At 41.2% G+C, this 18,071-nt stretch overlaps 1 protein-coding gene across 9 annotated transcripts in view; it reads left to right on the plus strand.

Moving 5' to 3' along the window:
• Positions 1-18,071, plus strand: part of OSBPL5 (oxysterol binding protein like 5) — a 215,498-nt gene that overhangs the window by 134,008 nt on the left and 63,419 nt on the right. For all 9 annotated transcript variants that reach the window (XM_045015473.1, XM_045015474.1, XM_045015475.1 and 6 more), the window contains one exon: positions 9,266-9,339. In XM_045015473.1, the coding sequence (XP_044871408.1) occupies positions 9,266-9,339 (74 nt within the window). The remainder of the gene's footprint in view (positions 1-9,265; positions 9,340-18,071) is intronic.

The following is an 18,071-nucleotide window of genomic DNA, read 5'->3' on the forward strand; positions in this document are numbered from 1 at the left end:
AGCTATAAGGACAACACCTTTGCTTCGAAAATAATTTGATGGCTTATTGAACTAACCAGTATTTTGAAACATTACTTTAAATGTTAATGCTATATTCATTTTATTTAGAAAAGAGCTACAGAGGGCAGAGGAAGGATTTTTCTGAAGTAGGGCATTTCATTTTTCTCTAATCAGTGAAAAGATACAGGAGTTGCTAGTTTGCAGTGCATCTTGTTTTCTTTCAGCTTACTTGAGATCATGCACAGAAATCTCTGATGTAAATCAGTCAAATATTTGAATGTTTCTGTGATCAGACTTAACTGCAAGTGTAATGCATAAGAAATACTCTTAATGAAATGACATATTCAGTTGACATAATGCATTGCACTTGTGTACTTTGACTCTGAAATTGTAAAATAAGTAAAGAAGTTGCTATTTATTATAATTTTTAATTGAGCCATTGCTGCTACTGTTAGTACTGATTGCTAGCGATACCTATACTTAAGCATATCTAAGGGTTTGTATAAGACCCTGTTTTGCACAGAAGGGAAGTTTCTTCATTAGTTTCTGCATTGAATTGCATCATAACTAGGTGCTGCCTGCCTCCCCATAAGGGGATTTTTTTATAGTCTGTAATCCGGACACAGCCATAGCACCGAACATCTTTGTAGAGGGGAAACTTTGGATAAAGGGGTGTGTGCAGAAGGGCCAGTAACAGGGTTTCATAGTCAGAGGTTTTCAGGTCAGTGGAGACCATTAGATCATCTAATCTGACCTGTAGAACACCACAGAATTTCATCCCGATTTACCCTGCGCTGAGCTCAGTAAGAATTTGTGTTTGACTAAAATGTATCTTCTAGGATGGCACCCACTCTTGATCTGAAGACATCAAGGGATGGAGAATCCATTATTTCCCTTGGTAGCTTGTTCTAATGATTGATCACCCTTACTGTTAAATGAGGCACACACCTTTCTAATTTGAATTTTTCCGGCTTCAGCTTCCCATCATCAGTTCTTTTTCTCTGCTGGATTAAAAGAGCCTGTTACGACCCAGTATTTTGTCCATGTTGAGGTATTTACCCACCATAATCAAGCACATCTCAGTCTTCCTTCGAATAAGCTAAGCTGATTGAGCTCTTTAACTAATACTGTAAGGCATTTTCTACAGCCCTTGAATCACTTTTTGTCTCTTTTCTGTGCCCCCTCCAATTTTTCAACATCCTGTTTAAATGCAGGCACCAGAACTGAATACAGTATTCCAATACTGGTTTCGCCACTGCCATAATCAGAGGTAAAATCATCTCCCTGCTCTTATTCATTACTCCTATTTATACATCCAAGGATCACATTGGGAGCTCACATTCTGTTATTTAGCCAAGTCCTTGATAAAGTTGAAAATAAAGTGGAAAGTTTGTTTATGAAATTTGTGGATGACACCAAGATGGAAGGGGTTGTAAGCACTGAGGAGGGAAGGATTAGAATTCAAAATGATCTTGACAAATTGGATAATTGGTCTGAAATTAACTTCAATAAGACAAGTGCAAAGTACTTCACTTGGGAAGGAAAAATCAAATGCAAAACGGGGAATAACTGGGTAGGCAGTAGTACTGCTGAAAAGGACCTAAGGTTTATAATGGATCATACAATGAACATGAACCAACAATGTGGTGCAATGGTGAAAAAGGCCAATAGCATTCTTGAGCATATTAACAGGAGTGTTGTATGTAAAACCAAAAGGTAACAGTCATGCTCTACTCAGCACTGGATAGCCTTGGCGAAGTACTGTGCCCAGTTCTGGGCACCATGCTTTAAGAAAAACGTAGAGTAAATTGGAGATAGTCAGAGGACAGCAACAGAAATGCTAAAAGGTTTAGAAAACCTGACCTTTGAGGAAAAGTTACAAAAACTGGGCATCTTTTTTCTTGAGAAAAGAAGACTGAGGGGGAACCTGATAAGTCTTAAAATACGTTAAGGGGTGTTATAAGGAGGATGATCATCATTTGTTCTCGATGTCCATGGAAGGTAGGACAAGAAGTAATGGGTTTAATCTACAGCAAGGGAGATTTAGGTTAGATATTTGGAAAATCTAACTACAAGGATTGTTAAATACTGGAATAGGTTACGGAATCCTTGTCATTGGAGATTAAGATCAGGTTGGGAGAACACTTGTTAGGGAAGGTCTAGATATACTTGATTCAGCCTCAGAACAGGGGGGCTGGACCAGAAGGCCTCTCAAAGTCCTTTCCAGCCCTGCTTTTCTATGATTCTATGACTTAAATCCTTTTCAGAGTCACTGTTTTCCAGGACACAGCCCCCTATTTGATAGATATGGCCAGTATTCCTTGTTCCTAGATGAATTAAAATGGATTTTGCTTGAATCCAGATTGCTCTGTAGGACTGCTCTGTCCTCAAACTTTATCAGGAATGATTTTTAGATTTATCCTGATGGTGAAAATATTAATGAGTGGGCCTAGTACTGATCCCTGCAGAGCCCCTTTGAAACACCTCCATTCAGAGATGACTCCCTATTGACAACTACTATTTGAGACTGGTCAGTTAGCCATTTTTTAATCCATTTAACATTTGCTTTAAAAAGTGAGCGCTAGACAGTATCAATAATCAGCATGTCATACAGTACTCGGTCAAAGTATATTGTATCTCTTCTGTAGAGAGATTGTTATAGCACATTCACTGCTGCAGTATTTGAGCATCTAGAAGCAGTGTATTAAGCAACGTGCCTATGCATCTCTTTTTCGGTGTTTGTTTTCTCATCCTCCCCCACCCCCAGGGATAGAAGCAAGTGCAATGGATTGTCTTGTTTAGGTTTGTTTTGTTATTTAAAAATACGTGTTGCTATTATGTGTGTGTTAGAGAAGGCGAGGTCAAAGAAATGAGCCTTGCACTTGGAGTAGAAGGTGGTGAAGTTTGTGATTGTCCTGAGTTCCCGGTGGAGTTCATTCCACAGTCTGAGAACTGCCCCCCTTGAAAGTTCTGCCTACTGCATGCACAAGCTTTACCCATGCACTGCTACAGACTAGGGACCGAATGACTAGGCAGCAGTTCTGCAGAAAAGGGCCTAGGGGTTACAGTGGATGAGAAGCTGGATATGAGTCAACAGTGTGCCCTTGTTGCCAAGAAGGCTAGTGACATTTTGAGCTGTATAAGTAGGGGCATTGCCAGCAGATCGAGGGACGTGATCATTTCCCTCTATTCGACATTGGTGAGGCCTCATCTGGAGTACTGTGTCCAGTTTTGGGCCCCACACTACAAGAAGGATGTCAAAAAATTGGAGAGAGTCCAGTGAAAGGGAACAAAAATTATTAGGGGGCTGGAGCACATGACTTAAGAGGAGAGGCTGAGGGAACTGGGATTGTTTAGTTTGCAGAAGAGAAAAATGAGGGGGGATTTGATAGCTGCTTTCAACTACCTCAAAGGGGGTTCCAAAGAGGATGGATGAAGACTGTTCTTGGTGGTACCAGATGACAGAACAAGGAGTCATGGTCTCAAGTTGCAGTAGGAGAGGTTTAGGTTGGATATTAGGAAAACCTTTTTCACTGGGAGGGTGGTGAAGCACTGGAATGGGTTACCTGGGGAGGTCGTGGAATCTCCTTCCTTAGGGGTTTTTACAGTCAGGCTTGACAAAGCCCTGATTGGGATGATTTAGTTGGTCCTGCTTTGAGCAGGGGGTTGGACTAAATGACCTCCTGAGGTCCCTTCCAACCCTGATATTCTATGATTCTATATTGTAGAGTTACATTGTGCCTGAGGAGCAGAGCTGTTGACCATGGTATTTGTTCCACATCTTAGGAAATCTTTTAGATAGCCTGAACCCAATGACATCGAGCACTTTGAAGATAAGGACCAAGTTCTTTAAATTGCTTAGAAATTCTATGGGAAACAACTGCAGATACATGTGATGTGTTTGTGGTAGCCTGTGTTGCTGAGGAGGTGCCCTGCAGTGTTCTGTACTATCTGGAGCTTCCCAAATGCTGAAGGCTTCATGCCCAAGTTTATAATGTGGCTGTAGTCCAGCTGAGAGGTGACAAAGGCGTGAATAATTGCGGTCGGGTCATTGCCCATGAGGATGGGATGGAGTCTCTTAGCCAACTGGAGATGGCAAGAAAACATGACTTGTAGCTGCTGCTATGTGAGAACTTAGCGTCAGCAAGGAATCCAAGAGTACTCTTAAATTATGGATCTAATTATAGCACAGCTATAGCTCTGTTATTGTTGCAGTTAAGACCTGCTTTCTATTTAAAGCTCAACTCTAAGTGCTCTAAAGTCCACATGGTTACTTGAATTGCTTTGAAATTTGGCATGTCTCATGGGGTTGTGGGGCTATATTGGTGATTCGAATTTGGGGTCGTTTGACCACGAGTTTCCCAAAATACAGCGCCTGGTGGGGGTGGGGGAAGAGACCACTTTTCTTAACGTTGACCCATTCTAGCAATGTTTATTTGTGCACAAAAAGTGATCAAACCAAGGTTCAGATCATTGCACCAATATCTCCAGTGCTCAAGAGTTACTCCCAAAACAGTGCATAGTACCCACCAGCCCTTTGGGGGAATCAAATTAAAATGTTATTTGAAAGAGTTTCTTTTTAACTTAGGTGCCTGAGAAGGCCCACGCACCCAGTGGATTATACTGTGCATGTGCAGAAAGAGGCTAACTATTTGTAAAATAACTTCTCCGTCACAGGAGCTGTGAGGCTCCCAGGGTATATTATGGTTCTCTAATCCAAGTGCTATCCCAGGCACCAACACAATCTGCCTCTGTCAAAGGTTTTTTTTTTTTTACTATTTTTGGGAAATATCGGAGTACAGCAGAGTATTCAGAAAGTTCTGAAATTATTTTTTTTAAGAAAAACTACACATGCACATGCTTTCTATGAATGTGACTGGGATGGAAGAGTAGGTGGGAATGAGAGACAAGAGTTGGGGGATAAAGTGATGGGAATGGGAGGGCCCTTCCATTTTAGAAGGAAAATGCCTTTCTTTGACAGTCTCTTAGATCTGTGGCTCTCAACTTTTCCAGACTACCGTACCCCTTTTAGGAGTCTGATTTGTCTTGTGTACCTAAAACATAATTGCTTACAAAATCAGACATAAAAATACACACGTGTCAGAGCGCACTATTACTGAAAAATTGCTGACTTTCTCATTTCTAGCATAATTATAAAATAAATCAATTGGAATAAATATTGTATTACATTTCAGTGTATAATATATAGAGCAGTATAAAGAAGTCATTGTCTGTATGACATGTTAGTTTGTACTGACTTCACTAGAGCTTTTTATGTAGCCTGTTGTAAAACTAGGCAAGTATCTAGATGAGTTGATGTACCCCTGGTTGAATACCACTGTCTTAGATGGTATCAGAGATGGTTATCACTGTTCTTTTGGGGAAAAGAGAAGTTAGTTGAGATGGGCTGGAGCTAGGATTGCCAACAGTCCATTATTATTATTATAAGAGGCATCCCTTATTTTTTCATCTCTGTACAACAAGATGGGGAGTTGCTGAGTGCTGCAAAAAGCAGCAAGAAATACCCTTGGCAAATGTAGGTGAGCACTGCTTATTATTATCATCATCATCGTCAATAATAATAAATATCTGGAGGAGAGTGGGGTGGGTTGTGGCAGGGATGCTAAGAAATCAGTCCCTTATTTTTTAAATGCAATGTTGGCAACCATAAGGAGCTGTTGCTGCGGGTGGTACAGTCCAATCCCGTTGCATCTCAGGTGGTGTTTGGGCTGGGGCTGATAGTGGTGGCAGTGTCATCTGGCTCCCCCTCTCTGGCCTGGTCTGGTCAGGACCTCTCTCAGGATCAGGATGACAAAGGGGTGGGGTTCCAGTAAATGGTAACGTGCTTCACCCTCATGACTGCCACGTTCTACTAGCCTCCGTCTGTTCTGTTTTCTTCCCCAAATCTTTCTTTAAGGACACACAGAGGGAAGGACGGATGGAATAGCCCATCCCCTCATTATTTTGTCTACCAATTAGGCCTAACATCCAACGAATCAAAATTGGTTCATTAATTTCTGGTTCCATATCGTCTGCTTTTCCCATAATCCTTAGGAATTTCAGCATAATCCTTGAATTATATCAGTATGACCTTTTTGTTTGGACTCATCTAGTCTCTCTGTCTGGTTCTCTTATGCCTGTTTATAACACTTGTTATCGAAAGCAACTTGACTTTCTGTTACATTAACCTGCAGTAACAAATGTTAACATGTTGTGAACATTCCTATACTTTTTACAACTGAGTTTACAATTAGGGGAAATTTGTAGGCCCAAGTATCAACACTCCTGTAAGGTCAACAAGTGGTATGTCCCAGCTTTAGAACAGGCTGATGGTTGCAGAGATGTGTCACTTGAGGTGACCTGCGATCTAATTTATCATGTACAGCCAGTCAAAACCCAGCTCCTTATGTAATTATTTAATTAATATATAATTAATTAGTAACTTACATTTTTATCACAATCACTAATTTGATAACATGTCTAACAACTTAATCTTGCAGTGCTCTATTTTAAAACAGCTTTGGCCTTTGTTCAGTGATGTGTAGTCTCTATATGCAAGGCATGCATTGCATGCCCCAGGAACAGCTTTGCCTGTGGGACAACTCCATCCAGCCTCCCATTGCATGGACAAAATGGCATCCTCCACACAACATGACCTCGCACGCAGTGTATGTATGAGGTCGTGCTGTGAGGAGGATGCCATTTTGCATGCAAGTATAGAATTGCATGCATGACTAAATATGAAATGGCATGACACTGCCTTTGAATAAGGAGCTGGGAACTAGGAATAAGGAGCTAGTATCACAGCTAAGGAACTGTGAATAAGGAACCAACTTCAGCCTTGTCTGATGCCTGTGTTTGAATTTAGTGCATTATTGTGGTCTGTGGTATTGTGCATGATGTGATATGCTCCATGGTAGCATATTGAACTCAAAGGCATATGACAGGAAAGTGGTGCACATGACAAACTAAGCACAGAGGCAGCTGGGTCCATCAGAGAATGAAGTGGCTATTCTGGCCTCCTTTTCTGAAGGGAAGAGAGGATTGTTAAGAGGAAGGATGAGTTTATAGTTAAGGAATTATATTGGTAGTCTGAGATCTGGGTTCAGTTCCTGGCTGTGGCACTAGTTTCCTAGTTAAGTAAGTCACTTAACCTCTCTGTGTTTCTGTTTCCCATGTATAAAATAGAGATAAATCCCCCTATCTTCTCCTTTCTCTGTAGGCATTTGCTTTCTTAGGTCAGTTCCTCTGCACTGCACAGCAGGAGAAGCATAGGGACTCGTGTCTGAAATCACAGGGGCACTTAACCATGATGCTGGAAGCTGAAGGTGCTCAGTTCAGTGATATCCTGAGTCCAGAGAGCCTTTTTGCAAATGTAAAATTAAATTTGAGACATTTATACTATTAACTAAGGCGACGAGGCTCTGAATTGCTGATCAGTGACTGTAATCAGCAGTTTTCTACACAGAACCTCAACAATACTGACCAGTGAGATCCTATCGACTTTACAGTCACAACTCTGATTATTTATCAGATTGTTTTCTCACCCATTTTATAATGAATGTGTTAACAGAAAAAATGTCATAAGAAACTTAATTTCCTCCACAAGTTTCTGACTGCCTGCTTTTCTCATTGCATTTGGCTTCTTAAATGGCTGTTAGATGCATTTTTAAGACTTTACTTCTTACTGACATGCCAAGTTTGTACTTGATTCAGTTGTACAGTTATTTAATATATCTCTTGTTTCATTGGCCCAAGCCAAGAATGGTACTAACGGTACTATATATAGGACTACTTGTCCAATTTCTATGATTCTCCATCACCATGGTATCGGAGCTCTTCTAAACGTTAATTAATGTATCCACAGCACCCCATCAGGTAGGCAAGTACTATCCGTATTTTACAGATGGAGGAACTGAGGCACAGAGGTGTTAAGACTTGCCTAAAGTCACACAGGACATCTGTGGCAGAGCAAAGAATAAAGCTTCAAGTCCTGACTTCCAGTCCACTGCACAAAATGCTCTAAGTGAAATTCTGGTCCCATTGAAGTTAGTGGCAAAACTCTCATTGGCTTCAGTAGTGCTGCACCAGGATTTCCCCGTGTTTTTTATGTGTCTCTAAGACTTGTCTACACTGTGGTAGCGTTTGGAAATTTCTCTATGAACACGTCTGGTGGTAATACATTGTCACTGAGTTTTGGCCAACAGTTTTAGTGGTTATTTACTGTATCAAGCACTGTGAACCCCTAAGCACTAATAATTTTGAAAACAAAGTTACTTTGGACTTGGGAAAGAACAGTGTCAAGACAAATGAAAATCTAGTCTAATAGAATGGGTTTTTCAATATGGGTTATAAGTTTTCCTTTAGTGTAAGGACATCATTACAATTTACCAAAAATACAGAATTTGTGTAGATAATGACATTGTATTGTCCTGAATAGAATTCCATATTTTATAACATTAAAATATTCAACATGTATGAAATATATGTACTCTGCTTTGAAAATATAAAGCCCTACATAAATGCTAACTATTATTGTTAATATTTCTTATTGTATCCAATAACCTCTTGGTCAGGGGATCTTAATAGTTGATTCCAGAAAACCTGTAATCTTTTATTGTTTCATTGTTTAATTGCATCTAGATACAGTTCTCGTTCTATAAGATTTTATAATTAAGGTTAATATTTGTTGAAAAGAATGTACACTGTCAAATACATTTAGGTATGGGGCCATGCATTGAGCAAGGAGGATACAACAAAATATTGAAAAGCTTCTTATTAATTCACCAGGGGGTTATTTTGTCTCTAAATGAGGCAGAAGGCCAGTGGAAAAATAGTATGTGAACATATAGTTAAAGACTGTCTCATAATTAATAGGGAGCCAAATTAAGAGTGCACAGGCAGCCTTAATTCTGGCGTTTCTTACTCCTTGAGCGCTTGATTTTGCAACCTTAACACTCACTTTTTAGTGTTTTTAATGTAGTTTTTAAATAGCAACAACTGAAAAGACCAAACATTTTGAATAGTGCCCTTTGTTATCTGAAACTCTTGCAGCAAATCTGTAACATGTTTTCCAAAGTTAATTTACATATGGACTAGATTATTTAAAGCAGCACTGTCTTCCTGGAGCTGCCCTACTGTGTCTATCGCCTGTAACAATTTCTCCTGCTCTGTGTTAGCAGAGGTCTTTTTAGAGTAATTGCTTGGAGTAGCCATGACTTTCCACAGAAATTCTCAGTTTCTTGTTTATACTGCTCTGTTGCAGGAAAAGACATGGAAGGAAACAGCCTGTCAACACTGAAGGATGAGGCTCCACAGACTCCAGTCTCCATTAGTAAGGTACTGTGGGGTTGTGGGGCTTGTTCTTAGTCTCATTTGCATCTCTTCGCAGTGTGGGTTATTAATCAATTGTTCCATTTTAAAACTCCTTCAGAGAGCATCTTTGGCAGTACATACGGGTAATGCTGTGTGCATGTGTATGATATGAAAGTAGGGTGAACAGGTGTCCTGATTTTATAGAGACAGTCCCGATTTTTGGGTCTTTTTCTTATATAGGCTCCTATTACCCCCCACCCCCTGTCCTGATTTTTCACATTTGCTATCTGGTCACCCTATATGAAAGAGAGCATGCTTAGAAGGATATAGATGAATCAACGCCTTCTTGTATGCCTGTACAGTACCTAGCACAATAGGACCATGATTGTTTGGGGTCTTGGAGAGGCAAGGGGGCTACTATAATGTAGATATTAATAATGATCACTATAAGGTTGCTATTTAAGAGACATCCCCTGAAACAACGTTTCTGGTCAGGGAGGAGAGCCTAAAGCTTAGTTGTTGGGAGCTGAGACTTTTATGTTGTTGTTGTTCAGCATTCCCCACAATGGAACCTCTGGGCATTAGTGCAGTACAAATAATTAATAAGAGCCAAAATCCCAGATCAAAACATTGCATCTGTATCATAAGCCAAGCTGAAAACCTGGATCTGAGCACTCCTGAATGTGGAGTTCAAAATCAGGATCCAAACCTAAAAAAATTCTGCCTGTCGGGATTGACTCAATGTAGCTATAGGATCAACCTGTGAACCTGGATCTGGATTTGAAATTGGGACATGGGATTTTGGTTTGGGCAGACCTCTACTTAATTTTGTTTCCGAAGAATAGCTAGACATAGGAACAGAAGCCTCTTAATAATTTTAACTTAATATATTCAGATACGAAGCTATAAAATGAAATCATGTTTTTCATCGGAAATTGAAATACAGCACAAAGGAAACAGCTGGAAGTTGAAGTGAATTCCTATCATACAGAGCACATTTTCGTGTATCTTTAAATGCATTTGGCTTGCCCAGGGCTTGTGATGCCCCTATAAGTGTGGGCAGAAGATTGTAAGCACTTCCATAGTGGAATCCTGACCAAGAAGCAGCAGGAAGAGATGCTGTTGTGGAAAAGCACTGGGGACAGTAACCTTTCTTAGTACAAAATGGCTTTATGTGCATATGTATACACTATTGCTGTAACTAGACAAGCTGAGATCCAGTCCAACCTCTGCTTCTCAGCTGAGTTCCTAATTTGAACCCAGGCTCCCAGATAGCTTGATAGTGCCAAAAAGAGGTTCAGTGATTTGTCCACAGTCACCTGATCGCTACGGTCTGAACCCAGGGCCCTCTTTAATCCCAGTCATCTTGAAGACTCAACTAGACTGTGATATTAAACCCATGATTTAGGAAAGTGATGGGGACGCTTAGCTGATTTTTATCTGTGGTTAGGCCACTCATGCTAGTCAAGGGACTGGCCTACAGATAATGGGCAACAGAATGGCATGTAAATCAGAGTTTGATTTCTCAGTTACATTCCTGTGCTTCCCTCCTCTCCCCCATTGAAATGCATTTATTGATGTTGCAGGGATTTGAGTATTGCCCTGTTGTACATTTCCAGGTTGAGTGCTTGCTTTCTGACTTGCGTTCCTATAGGTGTGCCTAGGTAAGGGGTGAAGGCTGCAGAGCACTCAGACACCCAGAGGGCTTTCGCTGCTTATCAAGCAGACTTTTGATGGGTTATTCTTTCCTATACGCTGTTAGGGGCATTTATCACCTAATAATTAGATAGAGATGAGCAAAACCGAAACCTTATCCAGCCCCTTGCCACAGCTTGAAGGCTGAGATGATATGGAATCTAGGTCAGACCCAGGCCTGGTTCTGCTTTTGCCAAAGCAGGGCCCTGATCCTGTATTGGGAGGTAGGCAGGTGAATTCCTTCACCCACACAGAGAGCACTCCTTTTGAAGTGCATCCGGGCCCCTGTAACTTAGATGCTTAGGGTTTGTGAAAATCAAAACCTGGCCACCTCTGCTCATCCCCAATATTGGAAATTGGTGATTGAACATGCTAGACCTGGAAAGATGTAGTTAGTTTCCTGTTTCATTTCCTACCTAAATGATGTAAGCAGACTGACTCTCCATTACTAAGAGAGACAAGGTGGGTGAGGTATTATCTTTTATTAGATCAACTTCTGTTGATGGAAGGAGACACTTCTGAGTTTACACAGAGCTCTTCTTCAGGTCTGGGAAATGTGTCACAGCTAAATACAAGTTGGAACAGATTGATTAACATAACTAGTTAACACATTTCAAGGGACTATTAAAGGTGAGGTTCTGTTAATGTCCCTCTAGACCAAGGGTAGGCAACCTATGGCACATGTGCCAAAAGCGGCATGCAAGCTGATTTTCAGTGGCACTCACACTGCCCAGGTCCTGGCCACCGGTCCAGAGGGCTCTGCATTTTAATTTAATTTTAAATGAAGCTTCTTAAACATTTTAAAAACCTTATTTACTTTACATACACCAATAGTTTAGTTATATATGATAGATTTATAGAAAGAGACCTTCTAAAAACATTAAAATGTATTACTGGCATGCGAAACCTTAAATTAGAGTGAATAAATGAGGACTCGGCACAGCACTTCTGAAAGGTTGCCGACCCCTGCTCTAGACATAGAGGGAAAAGGCAGCTGGGGGGGTGGTGGTAGTGGGTTATAGACTGTTGTAATAAGCAGTAAATCTAGTCTCTCTATTCAGTTCATGATTTTTAGTGTCTAGCGAAGTTATGAATTTAAGCTCCCAGGCTCATCTTTTGAAATTGTTGTGCAGGTTTCCTCTGAGGATGAGGACTGACAGGTCAGATATAGAGTAATTGCTTTGTGAAAAGTGTTCACCCACTGGTGATATGGTGTCTTTTCTCGTTTTCCTGTGTGAATTCCACACTGCATCCATGTCCATTACTAAGATGTTTGTGTTGCGTTGTTTAGAAACTGTGTCTCAAATGAATTGTAGCTCTTAATTGTCAAAGTGCCTAGAGCTGGGAATAGGCATCTTTTTTTAATATTTAAGTTTAAAATAGTGCTTCCACCTATGGTGAGTCAAAGAGAGCTTATTTAATTAGGTCATATCTGGATCAGCAATAAACAAACACTTTTTTAGAACCCAAATTGTAATTTTCATGGATTTACAGTAATTATACTAAATAAACACAAATAGTGGGGAGTTTGGATGGGAGTAGAGAGACGGACAATAAACCAAATGTATCCCTTGGGCAATCCTATTGGTCAGAGGGGGCAAATTTAACCAGGTTTGTAGATGTGAGACATGCTGATATTTTCTGACCATTGCAATCATGATAAAATACACACCTGAAGTGTCAGTCCTCATCAGCCATTCGGATCACTTCCTCCACTCATCGGAAGGGCTGAATGCATGAACAGGATGTCTGGGGAAGTTTAGGGATGAGGTTAAAATCGTGTTCAAAGCAGTTTACGACAAGTCTTGAGACTCTGTCACAATGGGTCTCAAACAATCGCTTTTAGTAGCAGCTCACCAGCCTTTTTGTACTAAAGTTGCCTGCCAGCGAGTTGACTGGCATCCACATTGGGCAGCTGCTCGCCTGCCTTTCTGGATAAAATAGAAGGATTGGACATGGTGTAGAAAGGGGCTGTTGCTGTATACCAGTGTTGGGATTATGCCAAGCACACCCAGCTGTGGCATGGTAGCTCAAGAAAGGAGCCTGTTAATTCCTTCATCTTTAAAGTGAATTCCCTGCTGGTGAAAAGTGCCAGCCTGACAGCACTGTAGGCAGGCCAGTGGAACGGGTACAGCAGGAAGCAAGCTTCTCCAGCTGCCCCATAATTGTGCCTCTGGGCTGTCGCAAAAGTGCATTCTCTAGGAGTTAGATTCGGTCTCCAATCCTTGGCCTCTCTGAGTTGGCCAGCCAGTTAGCGCAAATCCGATGTGGACACCTGTCTGTCTGTTTGGAACTGCCCTGAGACCACATTAACATAGGCTATGGTCAGCAGTCAGATGGTCCTGCTTTTCAGCTACTGCTGATCTCTGCTTGCTTTATTCCTATGACTTTAACTTAGACATGAAAGGCTGTGTGTCGTTACCAACCCATTAAGTCCCCTACTTCTCTGTCACAACACTTTTCTCAGACAGAATTCAGAGTCAAGGATGAAATCGGTTGTATAGGACTGGAGTAAATTAAAGCAGTCATCCCACCCTACCTCAGTTCTGGCAGTGCAGGAGAGGGAGCATTCTTAGGCTCTTTCCTAGGAAAAACCTTAGTATTGGTCAGAGAACATGAGGCTGTGAATACTTGGGCTTTATTTTGCACCAGCAGGTTTAACTGGCTTTATTACAAATATGTGCATCTTCAGCTTAGTTACTGTGACACATGTACTTTTCCAAAGCTTGTTGACCTTTTCACTGGCTCCTGCGAAGGAGAAGAAAGATGGCTTCGTGGTTAGGGCACTCGACCGGGTCTTGGGAGACCTGGCTTTGGTTTCCATCTCTGCCACAGGTGGCCTGTGTGACCTCAAGCGGTTTTCTTGGGCTCTCTGTCTCAGTTCCTTATTTGTAAAATGGAGGTTTCACTACATTTCTCCCACTCATTTTCTTGTCTGTTTAGATAGTGAGCTAGTTGGGGAAAGAACTGCTTCTTTCCAGGTGTTTGTACAATGTTCAGCACAATGGGGCCCTGATCTCAGCTGGGGCGTCTATGCTCTATTATAAACAATAAGAGCAGGAAAAACAAGAGGCATCACTTTTTTTTTACATGATATCTTCTTCCTCTTAATTCTAATTATTCAAAACATTTTAAACATCTTTCCCATCTTCACCTAGGGCCTTTTAACTTTGCTGTCCAATGGCAATTAGGGTTGCCAGTTTTGGTTGGACGTATTCCTGGAGGTTTCATCACGTGATATAATCATTTAATTAAAGATTAATCTTTATCAGGGCCCCATAAACTTTAATTCCTGGGGACTCCAGGACAATCCTGGACTATCAGTGATCCTACTGGCAATGCTCACGACTGGCAGTGACAGAAATCTGTTGAGATCCCATGATTTGCTTGCAAAGACCTAAAATGTTGCTCATTCTAAGGGATTAACCATAAAATCTTGAAGTTGGATTTCAGTGCTAGTTTCCTTTTCCTGTTAAGTCACCATGTGAGTGTCATAATTACAGCTACAATTAATATAGGACATGAGTTCAGATGTCACATATACCGTGATGTATTAAAGGGGCTGGCAGCAAAGCTAAAAAGCTTAGCAGAGCAGGAGTGAGGGGTTTTTGTATGTTGAGAGTTTGTTATGTATTGGTTTCATTGCTTGATTTGTAGTCAGAAAGATGAGTTGAAACTTTTGCTAGAAGCCTCCTCCACTGGCTTTATTTTAATTGCGATACAATTACCAATAGTGTGTGTTTATGATATATCAGTTTGGCTTTAACAGAGCCACTACAAATCCCACATTGTCTTAAATCAGTCTTTTGAGTTCCAAGTGGCAGCGTGCCTTTAACGTTTCTGAGTTAATTAAAGCCACGTTTATGCTTAAAAGTGCTATAAAAGATCAGTCACAAGTCTGGCAACTTACAAAGTTTTTGCCATTTATCCAGTGAACCAAGAAATCAGGACCAGACTCAGCTGGCAGAAAGATCTGATAGATGTGGGATCCAGGAACAAAACGTTCTTTGTGCTCCCTGAGCATCGTTTAAAAGAGAAGAGTCCAAGCATTCCAAACATCGCTCTTGCCAGGACACAGTTCTTGTTGACATTTTGTTGCAATAGTTCACATGCAAAAGTGGGCAGTGTGTGTGCACAATTTGATATATACGCTATAATATAGCTTCCTCCATCAAGATTTGAGTATATTCTCTCCTGCTGTCCTTTCATCAGCATTTTGCCACAAGAGGTGACAATGAGCCAATCCAGTGTCACAAGCAATTTAGGAAACCAGCTCCCACTGGAGGAGGCAGGTGATGTGAGTCATTGTGGGCTCTCTCACTTACCTGGACAAGATAAATCAGGTGTGAAGTCTCAAGGGCTGAAAGCTGAATGAAACAGGACAAAACATGGGAAGAACCCTGGAGTTTTATTCCTCCCCAGCACCCACATCCTTTACTCCTATATATGAAATTTCCATGCCCAGGTGAGGGAAATAACTTACTCCTTCAGATTCCACCTGGTACAGTATGTGACATTTTAATGCGACATGCACATTGTAACTGTTACATTAACAGTCATCCAGGAGAGCTTTCTCAGTTGAACTAATTAGAATACAATGCCGCTCCGTATGTACATTAGTAGTCATTCTTTGTGTTTCAGCGGTGCCTTGGGGCACCGCTGTCTTTGTGCTAGCCACTGTACAAACACAGAGGAACAGACAGTTCCTACTTCAGAGATGTTCCAGTCTGAATGGACAAGACAGAGGCAAGGGAAGGGAAAGGGGGTCTAGCACATAAGCAGAGTGATTAATGAGAATATCATGTTAATGCCACAATTAAAAAAAAAAATTAGGGGTGGGGTTGAATGGAAAGGGGCGTAGCTAAATGAAAAACCTAGGGACAGGATGATATTTGAAATGAGGGGGATGGGAGAGGAGGTGGAGGCATGGAGTGAGGTTGAGCTGAGAATGAGGGAGAGGATTGGAGCACACAGCCAATCGGCACAAGGCAGAGAATGTCCCACTCTGGTGCCATCACTGTCCATCAGTCCATGCTTAAATCGCTCCTGCGGCTCCTCTGCCAGTTTCAGTCTCAGTGCAGCATCTTTCTTGTGGAGTGGATGATGACTACTGCAGAACTGAATAATAAATATCATGTGGGGTGATTAAGACTTGGTCAAGAAAGGAGAATGGTTTTCAGATGAAACTTGAAAAAGAGGTGAGTCAAGGTGGAGCAATGCAAGAAGGATTCTAGATGGCAGAAGTTGTAGGGGAGAAATCTGAGTGGGAAGACTGAGTTAGAAGGCAGAGACTAAATCTGGTGCAAGACAAGGAGAGGGGCCAAGAAGAAGGAAGAGACTGTGCCCATGAGGTGGGCTGGGGCAAGTTTATGGAAGGTTCAGAAAGCAAGCAAAGCCATTTTTAAGTGGCTCCTGAAATAAATGGAGAGCCAGTGGAGGTTTTTGAGGAGGAGTTCTGTGTGTAGTGCTTCTCTGTTCCTCTGGGAAGGTGAGCTGCTTGATTCTGCACATATGGAGGTGTAGTCTGCTTGGACTCTGGCAAGCCATTGGGGAGGGGATTGTAGTAGTTAGAAGGGTGATGAAGACCTGGAGGAAGATTTTGCTAGTGTTGAATGCAGGGGCAGTTGCAGGAATAGTGGTAAGAAAGTTGTCAGAAGGGAAGAAAAGGGCTGGGTGGAGGAGGGGTGAGTCAGGGATGGCTTGTGGGTTACTGAGAACACAGGCAAACAGGAGGCCTGCATTGGGGTGGAAAACAGAAGAAATCCAAGTGGTTTAGGAAGTTTCTCTGGCTTGTTAGAAGCAATTAAAAGCCACAGATTGACTTAGTGAAGCTATGCAAAGAAAGTGGAGAGGGACGAGTCAATGAAGTGGGGAAAAGTAATGTTAAAAATCATGAATATAAAAATAGTCGCTAAAGTAACTGAGCAGAATAAGTGTTGAGGCTAATATGGACATACCTGATAACGATTCATGTGGTAGAAAGCACACCCGGATTCTCTGCAAGCCCAGTGGAAGCAGTGATATGTGATTGTGAACACTTTAGGTGAAACCCTAATGCTACTGAAATCTACAGAATTTTTGCCATTGATTTCAATATTGCTGTTAGTGTCCAAGGCAAAAGGAAGTCATATGTGGGGAAAGCAAGAGAACACCAGTACATTATCTAGATGCACCCAGCTATTAATATTCCTAAGCACTTTGCTGAATGGAAATAATTTTCTATTTAAAAACAATAAAAACTCCATGTTCAGCCACAATAGCACTATCATGTAACCCGGGGTTAATGGTGATCATACTTCCATTCTCTATTGTATCTGAGGGAGGGCAGCAGAATTACTAAAATTAAAAGGATTTTGAATAAGGTTTTGACAAAGCATGTTTCCAACCTTAACTTCAACATCCCCTCAACGCCTGCTTTCCTGATGTGCTCAAGTAATTTGATAACTCAACCTGGAAACCGAAGCTACACCGAGCAGAGGAGAAAGTATTTTTTTTTTTGCTTGAGAATTCTATTCAGAACTCGGTCCGATTCAGTATCGCAAGGTAGCTAACTTCCCAGTGGTGCTTGTAATACAATTAGATGTTGTTTTAGGCCCATACTTAACAATAAATTAACTTTTTATCCCTAAAAGTGCAACCCGTCCCCCCGGAATGAATTGACACTACAGGAATGCCCCAGTGTCAGTGACCCTCCTTTATAATAATTGCTTTAGTACTTTGGTGTAATGGGGAAAAGTGTTTAACTAAATTGTTGTAGGATTTAATGCTTTGGGCTGTTATTGTGGAACACATTTGAAACTTTTAATTATGATCTTTCTGAGATATTACCGCCACTTCATCTTATTTATTTTTTATCGACTTTTCTATTGTGCTCAGCACTGTAGTATCTGAGTACTTCTCTCTCTCTCTCTCTCTCGTGAATTTATCCTTACCATCACCATGAAGTATGTTAGACTAAGAAGCTGAGACATGGATTAAGTGACCTGCTCAAGGCCACACAGGAAGGTTATGGCAGGGCTGGCACTGGAACGCAGATGATTTGAGTCCTAGGCCAGTGTAAA

Source organism: Mauremys mutica, chromosome 4 (assembly GCF_020497125.1).
Source record: "Mauremys mutica isolate MM-2020 ecotype Southern chromosome 4, ASM2049712v1, whole genome shotgun sequence".
NCBI lineage: Eukaryota > Metazoa > Chordata > Testudines > Geoemydidae > Mauremys > Mauremys mutica.